Source organism: Phalacrocorax aristotelis, chromosome 22 (genome assembly GCF_949628215.1).
Source record: "Phalacrocorax aristotelis chromosome 22, bGulAri2.1, whole genome shotgun sequence".
Lineage (NCBI taxonomy): Eukaryota > Metazoa > Chordata > Aves > Suliformes > Phalacrocoracidae > Phalacrocorax > Phalacrocorax aristotelis.
In genome coordinates, this window is record NC_134297.1 from 3,378,360 (window position 1) to 3,399,584 (window position 21,225).

The 21,225-nt window shown below is 48.0% G+C and overlaps 1 protein-coding gene across 1 annotated transcript in view; it reads left to right on the top strand.

Moving 5' to 3' along the window:
* Window positions 1-2,019: 2,019 nt before the first annotated feature.
* POU2F3 (POU class 2 homeobox 3) overlaps window positions 2,020-21,225 on the top strand; it is a 43,891-nt gene continuing 24,685 nt past the window's right edge. The window contains exons 1-4 of the mRNA XM_075116147.1: window positions 2,020-2,305; window positions 6,655-6,708; window positions 7,511-7,579; window positions 18,642-18,676. Of these exons, the coding sequence (XP_074972248.1) occupies window positions 2,020-2,305; window positions 6,655-6,708; window positions 7,511-7,579; window positions 18,642-18,676 (444 nt within the window). The remainder of the gene's footprint in view (window positions 2,306-6,654; window positions 6,709-7,510; window positions 7,580-18,641; window positions 18,677-21,225) is intronic.

The window sequence follows — 21,225 nt, forward strand, 5'->3', positions numbered from 1 at the left end:
CCTGCTGTTCTACTGACCACAAAATAATAGCCAGAAAAAGCAGATCCCACCAGCCGCAGAGCGGGACCGGTGGCTGGAGGATTCCCGGCTGTATTCGGCAGCGCCTGCAGGGCCAGGAGAGGGCACTGCGGTCCTGCCGTGGCCGGAACAGCATCCCCGGCAGGAGGATGCCCGGGATTCCTGTCCGGCTGGAGGTGCCACGGGGCAGGACCTGCCTCCCTGGGGCTCCGGGACAGGCTGCTCGGCTCTGGAGCAAGGGAAAAGCACCAGGAAGCAGGGACAGAAGACCGGTGTCAAGTGAAACTCCCGTGTACAGAAGACGTTCTGATGTGGGGGAAACGAGAGCTCTTGGGGTCCCCAGTCTTTCCAGGGCCTTTCTCCTGTGCCCCAGAGGCCCTTAAAGCTGGCTGGAAGCCACCAGCAAATCCGTGTTTGACACAGTGAAGACACCTGATCCCGTCAGTCTTCAAGACGGGGAAAACCCAGACGTGGGGGTCATGCTGAAAACACTAGAAAACAGACCAGCAGCTGCCCGGGAATGCCCTGAGGGTCAGGGCCTGAATGGCTGGGTCTCTGCCACCGGGGTAGGTGGCAGGAGTCCAGCCCCTCCAGCAGCTTGAAACAATCTGTGTCACCTTTCTGCTTCCTGGAGCAGTGCTAAACACAGCACGCAGAAATCTCCCCTTGTGCCCTGTCCTGCAAACGTTGGTCTGACTAGGGAGCTCCCCCTCCTCCCTGTTTTCCCCCTTCCATCTCTTCCCCCACTTTCCCCCTCTTTTTCCTTGTTAGAGGTTTGTTTAGCACATCCACCCTTTCCTCCCAGCCTGTTGCCCTCTCCTGAGGATCTCCTCTCCAACTATGCAAGCCGAGGACAGGCACTCCAGCACCGTAATGTCGGACTGGGTTGGAGGTGAGGCTCAAGAGCCTGCCCACCCACCCACCCACCCACCTCTTCAGAGAAACCTGTCTTTCCAGGGAGAGCAGCATGTGGGAAAGCCAAGAGCCCTGGAACGTGAATTAGCCAGGGAGAGATGAATGCGTGATAGCTTGTACCTGGCAGCTACCAATTGAGAGCGTTAACGCTTTAACACTTTCAGGAGGGGTTTGAGCAGCGCTGGAGCTCAGGCATTTAACACAGTCATCCTGGTACCCCAGGCCATGGTGGGGGTCATCAAGATAGCGCATGGCAGGGAGAGGGAGCAACCACAATCCTGGGTCCATCAGGGTGGCTGCTGGTCCCTCTCAGAGCACCAAGCATACGTGGAAGATCTGGCCTCTGGCAGCTTCCTTCCAAAGAAGCCAACATTAGGGGTTTTTATCCCCTGCTTTCCCTGGAAGTCAGTTAAATACTGCAGCTTTAAACAACATGGAGGAGGAGGAAGAGGCTGTCTGCCACTTCTCTCCTCTTCTTGGGGAACTGATGTACCACACAGAGCATAGGCCACAAAAGGAGAGTTTCCATGTGCTGATCCAAACCCTGCCCTGCGTCTTTAGCCAAGTCAGGATACCTTTCTGCTCTTAGCTTTCCTTTTTGTGCTGATTGTTTCATATGGCATCATTCAGGTTCAGCCCAGATCTAGGGGATACAAAGACTCAGCTGCACAGGCTGCTCTCATGGCTCACTGAGCAGACCCCAGGGTTTATCAGAGAGGCCAGAAATTAAGTGGAAGAGCTGTTTACTGGAGGGGCCATTCCCGCAGCTCAGACACCTTATCTTCTGGGTGCTGGCAGCTGCTGCCCAGCCTGGCTTGATGCCTTGACCTGTTACCTGTGCATTGCAAGGGTCAGAGCCAAAAGCCTATCCACGAGGGGACAGCTTGGATCTGGGGCTGATGGCAGAGCCCCTGCAAAGCCCCCCACTTGCAGCCCAGCAGGCAGGTGCTGCGGGGTGTATCTGCGCAGCTGAGGGCGGGCAAACCGCCTTCCTTCCTCCCTCCTTCCCACCCCACCCCACGCCCTGGTAGCGCTGCAGGGACTCATCCATTCCCAGGTTACTAATATGCAAATGGACACTTTTGCATGGGCCGGGCGCCAGGCTGCTGGGTGTCAGGGCACCCGAGGGAGCCGGAGGTGGGGCGAGGCGTGGCGCGGCGCCGCATGCTCACCTGGCCCTGCATGGCAACAGGCAATGGAGCTCTAGGTCCCTTCGGGAGCGGACCCACGCCTGGTTTGAGAGGCAACGGGTGGCAGAGGAGGGAGGGCAAACTGGCAGCCCCTGGCAACCTGGGGCTGACGGCAGGAGGCTGGGCGCACCGTGGATTTCCCTCCACCAGCAGGATGGTGAACCTGGAGTCTGTGCATGCAGGTAAAGAGCACTTGAGGAAGGACCGGGCTGAAGCTCACCATGTAGCTGAGACCGTGGACTTGGGCAGGAAATGGGATTGCTCTGATTCCTGTGACCTTTCCTCCCTCCTTTCCCTCCTCTTTTCTCCTGCTGGAGTCAGCGATCACAGCCAGTGCCTGGTTAAGTGCCTACCTTCCTACCTGGGGATGGATGCTGCCCTGATCGTATTTAGGGGGCTGCCAAGCCATGCTGACAATGTGGGCGCACTGCTCATGCTGCCAGCCCTAACATGGTTTGGGGACCAGAGCGCAGAGGTCTCTTGGGGTACCTGGAAAATGAGTATTTAGTGCCTGAGCTGTGGGTCCAGCCATTGGGCTAAAGCTGGGAGGAGTGAGAGGGGATAAATTCATAGGGATGTGGCAAGTGTGGAGGGGTGGGGTGAGCGTGAGTGTGAGCTGGGACATGGGTTGGAAGTAAAAAAGTTAATGACAAAGACGGAAAAGGAGGGAGAAATGAATGAGGAGGGAGCTATAGGAGGCTGGGCTGAGTGAGGAATGAATGAGCAGGAATACTCAGAAAGAGCGAGACTCCTTCCAGGGGGTCTGACCCGGAGGTACAGCTTAGTCTCACATCTTCTCTGAGCAGACCTCCCCTCTGCAATTAGCTGGGGAACAAGAGCAATCACTGCCAAATCCCTTTGAGCTGTGCTGAGCTTCAGCTTGCCCTGGCAGAGTGAGTTTAGCTTCTGCCCTCAGCTCAAGCCCCTGCGCTCAAGGGGGAGGACTGTATCCCTGAGCACACTGGAGCCGAGGATGACACTGGGGTGGTGGTAGCAGTGTGGCAGCAGTGAAGGCCAGGTCCTGTCAGCCCCTTCTGCAGCAGGGGCAGGCAGCAGGGTGTTGTAGGTATGGGAGCCATATGCCTTGCTAGTGACCTGTGACCGGCACTTTGTGCAGCGGGAGACACTGCATGTTGTCTCCAGGTTTGGAGGGGAGGAGGCGTGTACTTCTATCATCTGTCCCAGGCTCGTTCCCTTTGCATATCGGCACGCTGCAGAGAAGCTCAGGCTTTTGGTGGTCCTGCTGTGCAGGGGAGACCTAGGGGTCCATGGCCAGTGCTTGTGGCCCCTCAACAGGCCCTCCCTGCATGTGGGCTCGCAGGCAGGCCTGCAGGGCAAGGCAGATTCTGCGGCCATGCCATCACCTAACGCAGCGTCAGCCTGCAGCGGGCCAGCAGAGGTGGCCAAAGCCTCTGCTCCGTGGCTGTTTTGCAACCTCTTCATCGCTCTGGGATGTCAGCAGCCCCTCTGTGGCCAGTCAGCACCCTGCTGAGCAGGCTGGCACCCTATGCCAGCCATGGGAGGGCAGCTGGGGAGCCCCCAGCGCTGTGTGGCTGGCCGCAAGGAGAGGCTGCGGGAGGCTCGTGGTCTTGGCTCAGCGTGTGAGCCTGACTAGTCTGAGCACCTGCAATGGGTGTGCTTGTGTGTGGTGTCTCTCGGGGACGCATCCCCCGCAGGCTCCTATCCACCCATCTGCTTTCCTTGTGGGCGACTCTTTCTTCATGAGAAGATTCCCAAAATCGATACTGTGCCCTCTCTCAAAGCCAGTGGCATCACTCTCAGGGTGGATTTGGCCAGGAGCTGTGCAGAGCCAGGTGCGTGCTGAACTGCCATTCTACCAAATCATCCCACCCTGCTATCTGTCAGAAGGGCCTACGGTTTAAGCAGTCTTTTTGCAGGGAGGGAGACCACTTTCACATGCCAGAGCCCAGTGCTGGTGGGAGGGTGTTTCTTCGCCCTCCTGCAAAGGCAGTTCAACATGTTCAGTCTTGGGGTCCCCGAAGAGTAAGGCCTTGCAGTAAGCTGCTTGCAGAGGTGAGCTCTGGTTCTTCCACAGCCGTGCAGAGAAGATGTAGCATGCAAAGGGAAGGTGGGCTGCTTGGGCTCTGCACGCCCTCCTCCCTGGCAAGACGGTTTCCCTGCAGCAGTGTGTTCCCTGGTGTGTACCACCACCTCCTCCGCAGGCATTTGGATATTTCACCTTCATGGAGCCTCCCCGAGGGGCTCAGGCACCTAAAGTGCAGAAAATTCAATAGGCTCCAGGTACTGGTCTCAGCCAAGCTGAATTCACCCCACTACCACCACCAGCTTTCAGTTTCCCTTTTAAAATCATCAGGCTGCTTTGCCCTGGTGCCCATGTCTGAACAACTACTAGGAGTAAGGGCTTGGGAAATCTTCATTTGCTGACACCATTTGTTTCAGCAAAAATATAGATGCAGATATATCCCCAGAGAAGTGTCTGTACTAGTATAGTTTCTTTGGTCTGGTGAACAAACCAGACTACCCCTACTCCAGGTATGTTTGCTAGCTGAGGTATAGCAGCACATTTTTAATATGTCCGAGGCCGCAGTGGCAGCTCCTAATAGGTCTGTGGTTAGGAGTTAGGCAGTCCTAAGTTGCATTATTTTTCCCAGAGACTTTTTTACTAGCCTGCTTATTCTCTGTATATTGCCAAACTAGCAAAGCTGTATGGTGGAGCTTGCATTTAGTTGGACTCAAAGTTTCACAGCCTGTTTTGTCTTGAGATATTTTGTCAGATGGGGGAAGAGGTGTCAGATCCAGATACATCACTCGGTCCTGGTCTATAGTGGAAACCGTTTGGGTGTCAATAAAAAGGTGCTGCCCTTATCTTGGCTACACTCATATCATATTAGGAAGTAATTCCTCTGTATGTCTGCTACTTGCTCTCAAGGACCCCTTGGAGGATGACTGGTGCTCTGGTGCTGCACTGCTGTCCACAGGTATACAAAAGCTGGCCAGCCCAAACCACTCAGATCAGTAGGCCTTCATCAAAAGGGCTTTCTTTTTCCGCCTGGGTTGGTTTTTTTGTTGTTGGGGGTTTTTTTGTTTTGTTTTTTTTTCCCCCCACAAGATGTTTAAACTTTTATTACATTTATGTAATAAAAATGTAATAGATATATGAATATTTGTGATGGGAATTTGAATCTTTGTGAAAACACATTTCTTCTGCTCTACATAAGAGAACCACAGAGTATCTTGTTATCTCCTGACTCCAGGAGGAGGGAATTAACTGATGGATAACATGTGATATGTAATCAAGCCACAGCTGCAATTCCTCCTTTCCTGCCTCCCCACCCCAGGTTATAAATAGCAGAGGGGCTGAGGGGTTACCCCTGTGAGAGGGACAGAGCTTCTCGTCATTTACTTTTGTGTCTTCCCTTCTTCAGCTCTATCTGAACTGCCCTGTCTCTTGCTCTGTGCTCGTAAGAGGCTCCTTGCTCTTGGGGATTAGATAATTTTCTTTCACTAACATAAGTTCATTTTTCTGCAGGCTTTCTCACTAAAGAAAGTCCCAAACTTCTGCATGATTTAAGATTTCTCTTACTCTATTTTATGAGAACTTGTCTTTTTTTTTTAAAGATGCTTTTTGGCAGCAAGCAAAACTTTATGCTTTGTAGATTGCCTAAGTTAGGGTCCCTTGGCAGTATAACAAGACAAGAAGATGTTTGTAGCTGATAATTACTCTTCCTGCAGTAGAAATGCTTAGAAGCCCCACTAAATGTTCATGTCTTAATTGCAGCGGGTTGGTTTGAAGGGAAAAAAAAACCCCACAGCTCTGTTCTCTCTCCTTCTTCTCTTCACTCCTTAATACAATTTAAAGAAAGGAAGTTTCTGAAGTATGTGAGTGTTTCTGCACTCCATCTCAGGTATAAAATCTTGTCATTTTTTTCTTTCTTTTTTTCAATTTGCTGAAAAAAATGTTTCAAATTTTAACCTAAACAAAGCTATTCAATTTTGGCCAAAAAGCAGATAATTTGCTATTTGAGCAGTGGAAGCTTTAATAGCGAAAAGAAAACCCAAACAAACAAAAAGGCCTGCCTGCTTTAGTGTGAGTAATAGAAGGAAATGGCTATAAAAACCTATAGGGTCCTTCTCGCCCTTTTGGCTGTTTTGAAATAATAGAAGGCATTTTTAGGAAAGAGGAAAAGGCTTGCATGATGCCTTTAAGAGGGCTTCCACCTGCCTTTTCTACCCCAGCAAAACCACAGCAAACACTGGCCCAGCTTCCACACTGTTGTTATTACCTGATGCAAATTCGGTGACTTCTGTGGCTGGGATTGGCTGCAGGAAGCACATGCAAATCAGTTGGTTCTTAAAAAAAATTATCTTTTTTCCCCAACTAGCCTGGAAAGAGTTAAAATTCCCATGCAAAGGGTAGAAGAGTGTGAGGGGGTGTCCATCTGAATTTGAATACATATTCTTCCTTCTTTCACTGGTGTGTACTTTGCCTCTTTTAAGGAGGAGATGAGCAATCCAGTGTAAAATTGACTATTCCCACCTTGTCTTTCAGCTGTCCCTGAAGGAGAGCGTGGCCCCGGTTGTGGTGGCAACCATCACTTCAAGGGTAAATGACAAATTTGCTGGCATTGATAAAGATGGGGGGAAATATCTGGGAGCTTGATGGCAAAGTACTCTTCTTGCTCCTGGGCTGGGGACAGTGCTTTGGAGCCAGGCAGCTGCTTTGTGGTTTGCAAGGGGTGCGAGCACACGCCTGTAGGAGAAAGCAGGGTAAATAGTTTGTGAGTAGGGATCAGATGTATTGAGAGAAACAAGCTGAGTTTGCCAGGGAGTGAGAGGAGAAGACTGCTTTGCTCCTCTCTCTGAGAGCATCTTGGTCTGTGCCTGCCTTTCTGAGGCCAGTCCTCCCTGCAAGCGTTTTGTACAGCACCAAGCACTGGCCCGGCTGAGCCATCTGGAGGGACAATGAAAGGATGTGGGAGAGGAGGGGAAAGCTGGGAGGGATCCCCTGCCTCCACAGGTATGGTGGAGGATGGTGTCAAATGGAGAGCCACACCAGCTGGTTTGGGAAGCCTGCATAAAGCTCGGGGTAGAGGCTGGGAGGGCTCCCAGTGGTTGAACAACCCCTCATCCTCTGTGCAGGAGAGGAATGATACAAAAGGTGAGAACACAGCAGCAAATTGGGGAGGGGGGAGAGGAATGAGGGGGATGCAAAGAGCAACAGGAGGGAAAGTGCATCCTCGGAGCTGATGAATATTCTAGTGAGTGTATGTTGAGGAATCAGAAATTTGAAAGTCTGATGGTTTATTATAATTACACATTCATTTGTGCTGTTTAGTGGAAGCCACATGTGCCTGTTGCCTGGGACTGTGACCTGTTATTAAAATCAGTTGTGCCTCCTTTTCCAGAGATCAAGATGAGCGGTGATGCGGCAGATTCCACAGATACTCGGCACGAACCCGACCAGGTGGAGCCAGGTAAGGAGGGTCTGGGATGTGGGGGGCAGGTGAGGGACCCCAAGGAAGGAGCGGATAGAAGGGGTGGCATGGGTGCTGGAAGTTTCTGTGTGCGCTTTGCTTGACTCCTGTTGCTGCTACGTTGCACTCTTCCAAGTGGCCTGGGAGTTGATCAAGAATGCGCTCTGGGCTAGGACTGAGTTTGTATCTTGATCACTGTGCAAGATCCTTCAGTAACAGTGGTGAATCAGTGGGTGTCTCAGTAATGTCCTCTGTAGTTTTAGCATGGAAATAGACTCACATCTTGCCAAAGGAATAATGCCATTGAAATAGTCTTGGTCCACTGAGTTTAGCACAAACAGCTTTTCATTTTGTGCAGGGATTGTCAGGAACGTTTCCTTAGAAAAAGCTCCTGGGGACTAAGTCTTTTTTGGCCATGTATATGTATTAAAATGGGAGGGACTTCAGGAATAATGAAATCCAGCTAGGTAGTTCCAGCAAAAAATTTATCACTCTTCATCTTGAAGCATGATTGGGTTTCTCGTCCCTGCTACTCCCGCCTGATGGCTGCTCAGGCGCTCGCTCCTCCGTGGGTAGAAGCTCCAGTTTTCCTTGAATACGGAAAGCTGAAGAACGGGGTGACCTTTTGAAGACAGTAGCACTGGTGTTAGCACTGATTTCTGTCAGGTTACCTACCAACTCCTGCACTGCCACAAGGTGTGATATACACCAAAAAAACCAAGTTTGTATTTTCTGGCATTGCTTCTGATTGCCACTGCCTGCAGTGGGCTTTGAATGCAAGACCTCGAGGCTGTAATTTCACAAGGGCTCACAGCTGGATTCATTTTTAGGCAAATAAACAGCAGTAAGAAATATTTTTAGCACCTACTAAGTATAAGAAATTAAGATTATTAGAAACAGTGAGGGTCATCTATAGACTTACGAATAAACAGCATTTAAAACTAAAACTCACAGAGACAATGTAGAAGAATCATTGTTCTTTGGGTAATGAAGAGCCCTAAGCTGGGGGGGGAGGTGTAGAAGCAGATTAAAACTTGACATGGAATGATTTTACTGTTTCTCTTTTACTTCTGTCATTTGAGAGGACTTAGAAAAAAATGAGCTCTTGGTAAAGCCAGAGAAACCTAGGCATGTTTTAATGGACCAAAGCACCACTTTATTTACACTGTACATTGAGGACTAGAAATCATCTGTGCTCTTAGCTATTAAGCTGGGTTATTTGACATAACCTAAGGTAGAGATAAAATCTGGTTCTATTCACATCCATGAACTCTGATTGACTTTGGTCAGGCCCGCTTCTGCTCACGGCTTTCAGGTGACCCCAAGTTGTTTTTTGAAACAAATGTTTTCAAGCCACCTAGCAACAAACATGTCCCCAACCTCCCAAGCTCTTTCAAAAAACCCTGGTATCTGTTACAGGCCTTAAATTGGGAACGAGATCTCATGGAATGTTTCGCGCATCTTTGCACACAAAGCTGATGGATAGCATAGGTGAATCTAGATCAGGGAAGGCTGTATTATTATAAGAACTGGTATTTGGTTTTGGTATTGGCTGTTACTAAATGTGGTAGGAGTCTCTGGCTGCTGATGTTGTAGTCAATAGTGCAAGAAGCTGGCACCACAGTCGATTGGATCAAGTATGTTATTCAGCTTAAGCTTCCCAGACAGCCATTAGTGTTAGCTGTAGCACCTCTTTCTAGTGATAATTGAGAAAAGAAAGCAGAGAAGTGAAGTCAATTTGTTTTAAAATAACAAAAACATTTGCAGCAGCATTAGCTCTGCTTCTGCTCTAGGAGCCTTCAAATCAAGCAGGGAAATCAGAACAAGTAAATCCCCTTCATTTGCAAAAGAGTGACACTTCCCTGCGGGCTGATACAAGAAGCCTGTTTGAATTATTCTTTTTTCTAATACAGTCCCCGTGACTGCTTGATCTGTTCAGGATTTTCAGAGCTCACCGTACCAGACTCAGCTGGGATGAGAGACACTGCAGAGTTAGGAGCTTCTTGTGGGACTCTAGCAAACTGGCACAACCCCTCCTGTGGGGTGACGGGTCCCTTGCAGGACTCCAGAGAAGAGGCTGCCCAGAGCAGGCTTGCACACCATTGCTCAGCTGTATATGCCATACTCCAGGTGGTGTGACCTGGCACACCAGCCCCACTGGCAGCCGTGACCAGCCATGCCCGCGGAGGGGCTGCCTCGATGCTTTACTTAAAACCTCCACACATCTCTGTTGAGTTTTGTTTTGTTTGGGTGGTTTTTCCCCCTCTTTCCGACCATTCTGTTTATAAACAACAAAACTCTTTGTACTGAACTTCCCTGGAAGTTTTTATTTTCCCTAATATACATTGTTAGAGGAAAATTTACTGCAACACCTAAGAGTTTAGTGTTTTGTTTACTAGCTTCATGTGGGAAAATCTGTTTTCCAGTGACTCATTAAGTGAAGACCCATTTCTTAATGAATTGGACCAACCCACACAGCTCCCCAGTAATCTTGTTACCCCCAAAGGAGAGGCCAGTTACCAAACTAACAGTATTATAGCTTATACAGAATGGAAATCCTTCTAGGTGCAGATTTACAAAGGTCTTTCATCACCAAAAGATGCAGACTGGTTCCAAGAAGATTTAAAAAAAAAAATACTGGAGGGAGTTGGGTGCCAAACTGCTTTTGTAAACCAAGCCCTTGATCTAAAACTGATGCCTAGAGATCTGATGGGAAGTGTCAGTAGCAGAAGCATAATCTCATCCTTTCATATCTCTGCCAGTTCTAGGCTTAGAGGGGGAAAGGGGGTAATTTGGGGCATTGTTTTACTTTGAAAGTGTTCAAAATTATCATGGGGTTTTCTCTTTTTCATTGTTCATCTTTCATAGGATGTTAGGAAAGCTAAGCTTTTTTTTTCATCCATACCAATTTCATAGAAAAGGCTTCAAATCTTTTAGTAAGATGTTCTCGAAAAACCCATGTTTGTTCGATTCCAGCCTCCCCATGTCTAGTGCTTATAGTAAAATTTTGCCATTTTACAAAAAGCCATGTTTTTTTTAAAAAAAAAAATCTAAGGAATATCACCTACCCTACCCAGTCCTGTCAATCTGAAGCCCTTCATTACCTTAACTCTCCCTTTTTTATCACAGAACATGTGTGAGGGGGAAGAGGGGAATAGGCACGAGTTTCTCCTGCAAGGGCCGTGGGTTGCGCTGCCTTCCCCCATCACTCTGGAGCTGTGGAGGTCAGCTCCAGTCCGAGCACTGGCTCATCTCTCCAGTCTGAGGGTCCTCTTTACCCTTTCCTGGGTGATGCCAGTGTGGTTTAACGCTTGGCATGCAGCAGCTGTGGCTGGGCTTGCAGGCAGTACCGCTGACTCCATGGGGGGTAATGACAAGCGTGAGTTTTATGCTTGGTTGTAAGCTCTTTTCATCTTTTTAAACTGATGAAATCCATGCCAGCAAGTTCTGGGTTGATTTTTTTTTTTTTTAATGGGAACTGTGGGGGCTTGGCACTGCAGAGTGTCGCCCCTGGTCTTCAAGCCGAGAGGCAGAGATCTCCCCCTTCTTGTGGTTTATCTAAGCCCTCTGTATCTGATGCAACAAAATGCTGAGGTGGGACTTGCCTCTGTCTGTCTGTTTGTTTGTGTCAGACACTTGTTCCCCGTTTATCTGCTTGATCAAAACAGGTTACACCAAGCAAAGCTACTTCCCTTTGATTTCATCTGTTGAGGCTATGGGGGGGAAGCCAAAGCTTTAACAAAAGGGCGATAGGGAAGCTCTTCAAACACAACCATCGGTAACTGAATAGCTGCAGGCACCCGAACATCTTCCCTCCCCACCCTGTAACACGGGGAACTGGCCAGCCTGCCAGAAGCCCAGGGCGGGGTGCACGATGGGCATCCCAGCGCACAGGGAGAGGAGCTGAGGTGTGTACGTGTGGGTGCAATATAGGACAGCCCTACAGCATTATCGCTGCCTCGGGAGCAGCTAGTATCTCTCCCTGGGACAGGGGTGGTTGGCTGACCCGGCAGCTTTGCCCAGCTGTGTCAGGTCTGGGTTCTGGAAGAGCAGCAGCCAGGTAGAGGAGTGCGGTTTCACGGGGAGGGCACACGTAGCCAGAAAGCTGGGCTCTTGGCCTGCTTCTGACTCTGGTGGCAACAGCAGCAGGGTTACCTAGCCCCTACAGCTTAGATAACATATCCAGGTGTGTTAGGAAGAGATAAAGCAGATATCTTCTCCCTGAGGGTAGGAAAGACCCTTTCCTTTAAAGCCCAAGAAAATGAAAATGGTAAGGAGCTATGATGCGTCTGCTCCTATGGTCTTGCAAAGTGTCCCTTTTGAGGGGACGGTCCTTTGAATATCATTCTACCCTCCCTGCACCCTCATCTTCAGCCAGTATGTGCCCATGGAAGGATGCCAGCATGAGACACCTTCCTGCACTGCTGCTGCAAGACACCTGAAGTCCCCCAGTAGTCAAAGAGAGAAAGCAAGGGCAGCTCTGAAACTGGACACCAAAATTTCCCACCCAAGCACAAGATCCTCCCAATACCCTGGCTTCCATGTCAGTACATTTTGCATTAAATCCATATCAGGGTGGATGGAAAAAGGAGAGACTTTGTCCCAGTTTGCCTCTCTGCCACACACTCTGTACAAACTTATTTAAGTCTATCTCTGTTCCTTAGCTCCAAAGTGAGGGTCCTGATCTTTTTTCCCCACCTTTTTGCCAGGGTGTAAGCTCTTTGACGCAGGTGATGCTTTCCCCAGGGATGGGTACAGCTCTTGGCAGAATGGACTCCATCTCTGCTGGGCTCTGGAGACACCGTTGTTTATTGTATTCCAACGGTAGGTGTCTGGGTAGGGTCTTTTTTAAACTTGATGGCTCATTTTGGAATAGGATATGGAGGCTCTGACCTCTGTGTCAGCTTCTAACTCAGGCAAAAGGAAATGTGCACAAGCAAGGGATGTCAAATTGAGCAGTGCAACAGCTTGTGTGAGATGAATTGGTGGGTGCTCAGGCTGTGCTGCTTGATGCACAGGGGCACTCCACGTTGCACTCAGCAGGCAAGCTAAGGGATACACAGTCTCAGCTTTTCTCTTTCGCCTTTTGCTGTTACCTCTGCAGATCAGGCTGGAAACAGATTGCCAGGCCAAAGTCTTTTGAGGAAACTTGGCCTTCCCTGGCCCCACGCTGAGCCTAGTCCTTGGCTACACCTTTGCTCTCCAAGGCTTGCTCTCCCTGGTGAAACTTTCCTCAAAGCCTCCGGGATTTCTCTTGTCTTTTCCCCCTGCAGCCATGCACAGCCCCAGGACAAGTCCCGAATAAATGAAAGCAGCAGCAGTCGGGCTGGAAACAGCTGGTTGCTATGGCAATTGGGCCTGCTCAGGATTTGCATAAGGCTGATGATTTTCATAGCACAGCCACATTTAAGGCAAGCAGGAGAAATTTCCATATTCCCAGCTCCCAGTCAGTTGGGGCGTGGGGGAGGCCAGGAGGGGGCTATTTGAAATTCAAATGAAGGTGATTAGGGTTTGAGGTTGGGTTATTTTATTTTTTTTCTTAAACATCCCATTATGGAAGAGGATAAAAAAGGATGGGGAGGGGAAAGGGGAACAAAAGGCTGGTTTGACTTGAATTAGAGAGGCAAAGGAAGAGCTGGTCTGATCTGCCTCTTGCCTCTGGTCTAAGAGAAGAGACTTGCCCTCTCTCAGCACCTGCAGGTGAAATGTTTTCCGTGGGAACAACTGCTGCCTTCGGGTTTCCTTCTGGAAACTGCACGAGTCTCCCACACTTGCTGTCCTGCTTTCTTCCCCCCCGCCCCACACGAAGGTTATATTGCACTCAGAGCTGCAGTGGGACTAGAAGATGTGATTTCTTTGAGGCATTGCTGACAAAGGAAAGGTGTTTTTATAACCCAGGGGTTTCCACCCAAATGAAACACTTGAGTCTTCAGTGAAAGCTTCCCCTGGAGTCTGTAGCTGTCTGACTGAGTCAGCACAGATTCACTTTCCTTACTAGCCAGCCTGAACTTTCCCATGGAGATGCTCCAATGCCCTTGTTTGGTCTGTTTGTGTCTTTAGCATGAATGGTTAACATGAAAAACCCTATCTGGCTGCCTCAAACTCGCTATCCTGTTCACACTTTCCCCTGCTCTCTTTAAAAAGCATTTCTTAAGGCAAGCCTTGGGAACAGAGAGCATCCCAGCAAGGCATGTAAGGATTTAGGGAACTGACTGGTGTCTGCTCAGCTTCATTTTCTGTTCCCCAGTGCCACTGGACACAGCTGGAGGGAATCAGGGGTAGTCACTAAAATGGGGAGAAGGTGATTTAAGTGAGCTCCTACCACCTAGGGATTTACTTGCTAGTTCTGGAGATGTTGCTGGTCCGACTGCTGGGAAGAAGAGTGTTGAGGGCTATGGCTTGGTATTTGCTTGAGTCTCCAAAGTGAATTGAAATCCTGAGGTGTGTATTTGGCACTGAGTATCATTTTGCTTAATAGAACCACATCCTTCTCAGTGCAGGTGAGCATTTTACTTCATTCACAGCATGTGGGTCAAGTATTGTTTATGGTTACAATATTTTTGCTGTTTTTTTCTTCACCCACTCTTGGGTAATCTTTTAAATTCACATGTTGTTTGAGGTGAGAGATTTGATTCTTGTCTGAGTTAATGTGAACAAGTTAATTTCTCAGCTTCTCAAAAATGTACATTAGAAGGCATTCTGCATTTGGCCTGCTTTGTCAATCTCTAGTGGTATTGTGCTTTATCAACTAGAGTGTTAAAATCTTCAGGATAGGTGAGATTAATCTTAATTTTAGGTATTAAATATTTTGAGGCTGAAGTCTGACCTAGTCACCCTGGGCTTCTTGTACAGTCTATGATGAAAATAGCTATCTCCAGAAGGTGATTCATTTCTCTGCCATCTATCTTGAGGGCAAGATGGATTGCCCTCTGGAAGTGCCTGCTTCCTCTCTGTGGCTCTAAAGGGAGCCTAGAGCAATTGGCTCAGAATTAGACACCTAAAAGTTAGACATCTAAGGCCAGGCAGCTGAATCCCCTGCCTGGTGTCTGCCTGGCACTGTTCCTCTATCGCCATTCAGGTGTTCTGAATTTCCCTCCCAAATGCATGTGGCAGAAAACTGATTCCCTGTGGGAATTTCCCAACACCTGTTCAAGATTGAAATCACCTTCTAATTCCCTGTCCCTTCTGTGCAGCTGAGATCAAACTGTGAGGTGAATTAAGGCTGTAGTGGGGTGGGATAGGGGATAAGGTTAGCCTTCTAGTTGCAGCCCTCTTTTTGTCACCAGGCAAAAACCCACAGGTGGCTGTGACTCCCCAGAGGTGATATCTGCATGTGTTTGCCTTGTGAAGATGAAGGCACACTGCAATCTTGATTTTACTTTTCTCCCATTATGGCACCTTTATCCTCTAGTGCTGGACTGGCTCAGTGGCTTCCAGTGGGAATAATGTTGGTTCTGATAGAGCACTTGTCTTTGGTTTTCAGAGCAAACAGCATGTTCCAGACAGGGGGAACAGCAATGGGTCGGGGGAAGTGTCCGGAACTGTTCTGCTGCTCCCATCCCCAGAGAAACCTCCCCGGGCAAACTCGCACCAGATCTGATGCCAGGGCTATGCAAAACAGCTGCCAGGTGAACCAAGGAGAGCAGCACAGTCCTTGTCTGTGCTGTGCTGCAGGGAGCCACCTGAGCTTATCGCTGCCTTTTTCCCCCTGTCCGGAACACCCATAAAGAGGGCAAAGAAGGCTTGTTTGATGGCAAAGCTCCTGGGAACAGTAGTGCAAGGGGCTCAAAGCAGTCTTTCTCAATTTAAATCCCAGGGCTTCCCCAGTTTGATACAATTTAAGGAGGGGGGACTGCATCTAGCAGACACTGGAGGCTTTGGATCTCATTGTGTCTGGCTGGTGTAGCAAGAGGCAAGTTTTTGGCTGGTGCAAAGCTCCATTAAAATTAGTGGAGTTCTGGCAGTTTACAGCAGCCGAGAATGTGCTGCCACTTACACTTTTCTTTCTTTTTATCTCCTGGAGGTAGAAAAGATTAAATCTTAAGTGCAGATCCTTGTTGTTTGAACAGCCCGTTCCTTTAAGGAGAGAAATGACTACTTCAGTGTGAGTCCTGATGTTGCTAGAAACTGGCGGTAAACTGAGTCTATTTTAAAAATATTTGTAGGAAAGTTACTGATTCAATTGAAATAGGGGAGTTATCCCTATCACACCCAAACCTTGGCTGGCATCTGGAATAATTTGAATTTTACTCCAACACAAGCTTTTACTGAAATAGAAAAAAGATGAGATTTGTTTGCAAATAAATCTGTGCACAAACACTTACTGGACCTGCTGAAAAGTTGAAGAGATTTGTGTATCCACCTCCCATTTACATAACCACTGGGAGTAGAAATTACCTCGCCCAATTTTAAATATCTCACTGTTGGACATCTAAGTCTGAACCAGTTGCCCCTGGGTCCCTTTGTAGTCAATAAAGAGAAATAGTCATCTCCAGAGGGCCATTCATCTCAACTTAAGATAGGTGTCTAAGATAGGTCAGGTGAATGGCCTCTGGAGGTGCCTATTCCTCCTCGCTGTCTACCAAGACAGCCTGGGGCAGTTTTCTCAGGCTTAGAAGCCCAAACTACGACTGAGTTAATGTCAATCTCCATGCATATTTGCAGTGTTTTCCACTGTCACCAAATATCTGGCTGAGGTACTCCCGAACACCCCTGTGGATCTGCGGAGGGACATGCAAGAGAACAGAGGGTAGGACTTGGAAGAAGCTGTGTCTGGCCTTGTAGGAGAGGAAGGGGAAAAGAAAGGTAGAAGTCTGTCAGCTGCGCATGCTTGTGCAGGGAGGAAAAGTAAAAGATGGGAAGCTTGGAAGAAAAGGGAAGAATGTGCTGGAGAACTTGAGCTTGGTCATAGCGATGTGGAGTGAAACACTGTTCCGGCTGTGCGTCTCAAGTTCCAAGTTTTGGGGTGTATGATAGTGACTCAGAGCCATCATTGGTGGGACCTAGGGATTTCCCTCAAGGTCTTTGAATCTTGCCTCATCAACATGCTTCATTTGAACGTGAACGAATCTCTTGTATCCAAGAAACCAAAAGATTACCTTTTCCTTCCTGTTCTATTTTAGCAACTGGGAAATTTATTTCCTCCTTCTCTCTTCCTTGCCTTTCTTCCCTTTAGCTACTGCCCTTAGATTGCATCAACCCCCTGTGGGTTTCAAAGGTAGAAACTGCAGGCCTTGAAGATCCTCACACCGTCCTGCTCAGGTGTGTGGATACTGATTGTGATCATCTATTAACGCTATCAGCATTCCCATCATTATATGTGCAGTTGTTGGCTCTTGGGGCGTAGAGCTGGAACACAATGAATGAACAAATTCCTCGGGCGGGAGCAGCTGGAGAGAGGTGGTCAGGGAGCAGATGGTTACAGCGGGAGGCACGGGAGCGCGGAAGCGCGTGGCAAGTTGGAGGTTGTAGTAGAGTAGGGAATTACATGGAGGAAGATAAAAAGCTGAGATTGGGAAGAGAAAAAGCTTTGAGAAGCATGTCAGGAGGAAGACAGGAAGCAAGGTCAGGCTCTAGCACAGCAGACAAGCAGACAGGCTCGGGGAGAAAGCACAGAGCTGGATCTAGGTTGAGTTGCAGACAGTGAGAAGACAGATTTCAGAGCAGGGGGCAACAGCTTGTTCTGCGGTGAAATAGTGCTCTGGTATTGTTTGGTAACGAAGACCTACAGCTCAGCCTAACAAGAGCAACAAAGGCAGCTCAGTTTCCATGGTCAATGCCATTAACATGGTGCAGATTAAATCTCCAAGTTTTTGTAGGTAACAGAGAGCAGGGTGCCATGAAATCGTTATCGTCAACTCTAAAATATTTTGCCATCTCTGAGTGATTGTACCAAGCGTGCTCCCCCTGAGGATCTCAAAGAATCATGCTGATTCACCTGGGAATATTATATGTATGGTGCAAGCTGAAAAAACATGTGCTAGATGGAGGGTAGAGGCTTGTTCAGTTGAAGAAAGTGAGTCAATGGGAAAGTCAGATTTGCACTCCTGCCTGCAGAGCCTCTCTTAGATGCTTTCCAACTTTTTGCAAGAGAGACATGAACTACTGAAAAACATGATGTGTTGAAGCTTGATCAGATCAGAGGGCATAGGCTATGTTTTATGGGGAACATTATACTGGAAAAAACAGGAGGAGGAGGCCCTGGGGGCTTGTGCCGGTGGGATGTGAACAATTTAAGACTATTTATCACAAACTCAGTTGGACTGGAGGAGAATGACTTAGGGAGTGGATTGCAAAGGGAAGGGAAGGGGTTTCTTGGGGTTGCCTTTGCAGCTAAAGAGGCTTCGTGGAATCCCTTAAAGCATTCATATCTGTGGAGTGTACAACCTTTCCTCTGTGATGTTCTTGATGAATTTGGCAGGTGTGATGGAGTGGGGGGGAATGTTTATCATCAAAGGGGAATAAGTGAGGGCCTGTGCAGTACCTTCAGGCTGAAACCTGTCTGATTTTTTTCCCCCTGTGCATGCCAATCTCTTCTGGAATCAAGGAGACGCCTCTTGAGCACAACCCCACGGCACCCTCTGTTCCTTTAGATATCCCGTAATTACTCAGTGCCACATGAGTTCCTGAAGATCCCTCATTAACAGCCTCAGCCACCTGTTTGCTAGCCTCTCCCACAGTTAGTTCTTACTTTATGTACAGTGCCTTGGTCCTGGATTTCCCTAGAGATTTGCAATTTCTCCAGCTCACCTCTGCTGGAATCTCCCTTGCAGTCAGTGAGCTTTCCCCTACCCTTGCTGCTTGGCCAGGTATCTCCCAGGCAGAACTACTTCTGTTATTCTTCAGCAAAGGCTGATACCACCAAACTTTGCAAAAGCTGCCTTAGTATTTCCATTGCTGCATTCACATTGACTCCACCTTCCTCCTCCTCTCCTTGCTCTTATAGTAAACTGAGCTGGGTTAGCAGCGCGTCTTTGGTTACATGCGTTCTAAGTTCTGGAAGGTTTATGTCGATGCTGACTGTCATTAATACTGAGATATTTTTCTGTTTGTTTCATTGTAGGAAGTGAACAGAATGGGCTGGACTTTAACAGGCAGGTAAGATGCTCCCTGGGTTTCCAGGTATTCTCCTGCTTTCTTGAATTACTGTTTTTTAATTGCTCATCTTGCTGAGTCCCAGGCAGCTATTGCTAAGAGATAAAAACTGTTAGGTCAGAAGCTACCATGAAACAGACCACACAAGTTCCTCCCAGTTCCCCTTGTGGGATAGAATGACAGATTAAACTTCTGGTTTCCAGGCCTTCCTACTTCATATAAGTTTAGTTAATTAGTGTTTCTTTAAATCACCATTTGTTTGAGGCTTTTTCTGGCTTTTTTTTTTTCCCCCATTGCCATTTAGAAACAAAAGGGACCTTATTTACACTGGCAAATGTGCAAATCCCGCCCCAAAACCCCAATCATTTCGATTTCTTGTGACACTGGTGCTGAAAACACTGTGGTATGCAAGTCTAAGAGCATGGGGCTGACTCACAGGAATATCAGCAAGGGCTGAAGATGAGGTGGTTTGAGGTCTTGGAGTGTGTAGGTCAAGACCAGGCCTGCCTACAACTGCAGATTCCTCTTTGTAAGCCAGTGGGGAAAGGGACAGCAGATAAAAGCAAGTGCTTCTTGCAGGGCAAGCAAGCCCTAATTGCAAATGAACATGTGAGGGACCGTTGTCTTTGCTGTGTTTGCTGTTATCCTCCCCGCTTCAAGCAACTAAAAGCAACCCTCATCTCACTGAGTACCTGGAGATTTTCATATGTGGCTCTAAGAAATCCCTGACTCTCACATCAGAATTGCAAGGGCAGGAAGGTTACAGCCCTCCAGAGAATATGGATCTTGAATCTGTGCAGACACACGAGAAAATGCTCTCTGAGTCCAGAGCTAAGGGCTGTTGTGGCTGTCAGTGGAGCTGGACTCAGACCTTGTAAATAAAAAGAGGAGGTCTAGAGAGCTAACTCGCTGATGTGCTCCAGGACTCCAGGGGTTGACTGGGTTGCTGGAGCGGGGAGGCAGAAGGGTCTCCTTGGGCAGTCATTAGCATTTGAAGCAGATGTTGGCACTCTTAAGAGTACAGCAGCTTACCTGCTTCCAACTGTGCATTTCCCGAGTTCAAGGGTTGCAGTCCTTTGCAAAGGCTTCCTGCTAGCGGCAGGTGGGCAGCTGAAGTTTCTCACCATGACTTTTCTGTCCTCCAAGCTTGCCTTGGTGGCTGTTGCCTGACAGATGCCAGCAAGCTGCTGTTTGTTTGTTTGCTTTGGCTGCTCTGGTTTTGGGTGGGTCGTAACTTCCTATCAAAGGTGTCTTAACACGTTCAGCCATCTTCCACGTTTTTGGAATACCCAGCCGAAAACAAAAAGTCTTGTGTCTCCAGCTCTGTGGATTGCAGAGCCCAAAGCATAAGCTTTCTACATGCCAAAAGAAGAATCCAATCTGCTTATAACTAGTGATAAAAGAAAATTCCCTCAAGATAGAAATAAGCTATGAAAGTACAAGATCGTTACATGTTGCAAACTTTTCCTATGGCAACACCACAAAGATGTTAGAACTGGAAGCTGGGCTGAGGTTAATCAAGGAAACGTGATTGACTGTGGTGAAGTGGTGCTGATTTACACCCACTGATGATTTGACCCATCAGCTTTAAGGTCCTAGTCCTCTGCATGCCACTGAATGAGCGGATGCTGGAAAAGTTGTAGGGGCAGACAGCCTCACAGTCAGCAGGATTTGGGCCAGAGTCATCTTGATAGAAATAATTCCCTCTCAGAAAGATTGTGGTTTTATGACAGTCTTCTGTAGCATTCACTTTCTGCTTTTGTGTTTCTCCTTCCACCAAAGGGGTACCGCAAAATCCCTTTCCTTTGTGCTAGCGTATCTGTTTGTGTAACTGAGTAGCAAGCCTGACTGGGGACTTATTATGGCTTAAAAAGCAAAAGCCTGTGAACAACCTCATTTTAATGTTTTGTTTTAATCTGGTGCAATTCCCCAGACAGAGGTAGTGTCTGCAGAAGGGGTTTTGGGGTGATGTCAGGGATGGGGTTGTAACCATCCATGTGAGTGGACATAGACGTGTGCGAATGGCTCTTTGTCTCCCTCTCTTGGCCCTCTCAAGGCCACGTGTAGACTTGACCCATTATTGTTATTGTTATTACTTTAAATGAGCATGAGCCCAAATGCGAAAGGGTTATACCCTCACATTTCAGATTGACCTCGGCTATTGGTGAATTCAACTTCAATTCAGCAAATAGATTTCAAATTACAAGAAAAAGGAAGAAGAGAGATACGGAAATATCAAAATGTTTTAATGTAAAATCAGGTGCCGAGCTCTTTCATTAGGGGTGGAGGTTGGTGGGTTTTTTAATTTTGGTTTAGGGTTTGAGGTTGGTTTGGGGTGGCTTTTTTTTTTTTTGTTACCTTGCAATTCAAGTTTTCAAACTGAAGCCAGAGGAGTATGGTTTGAAACCCAACTCCAAACTGAATGCGAGAGCTGCTGAGCTCTCTTTGACTTTATTTGGAGTGCTGGGCGCTAATCACTTTGAAGATCATAAATCTCACATCATTTAAGCCTCTCCTCCAGTCTTTGTAGATGGCCTACATTTCAGGTCTGT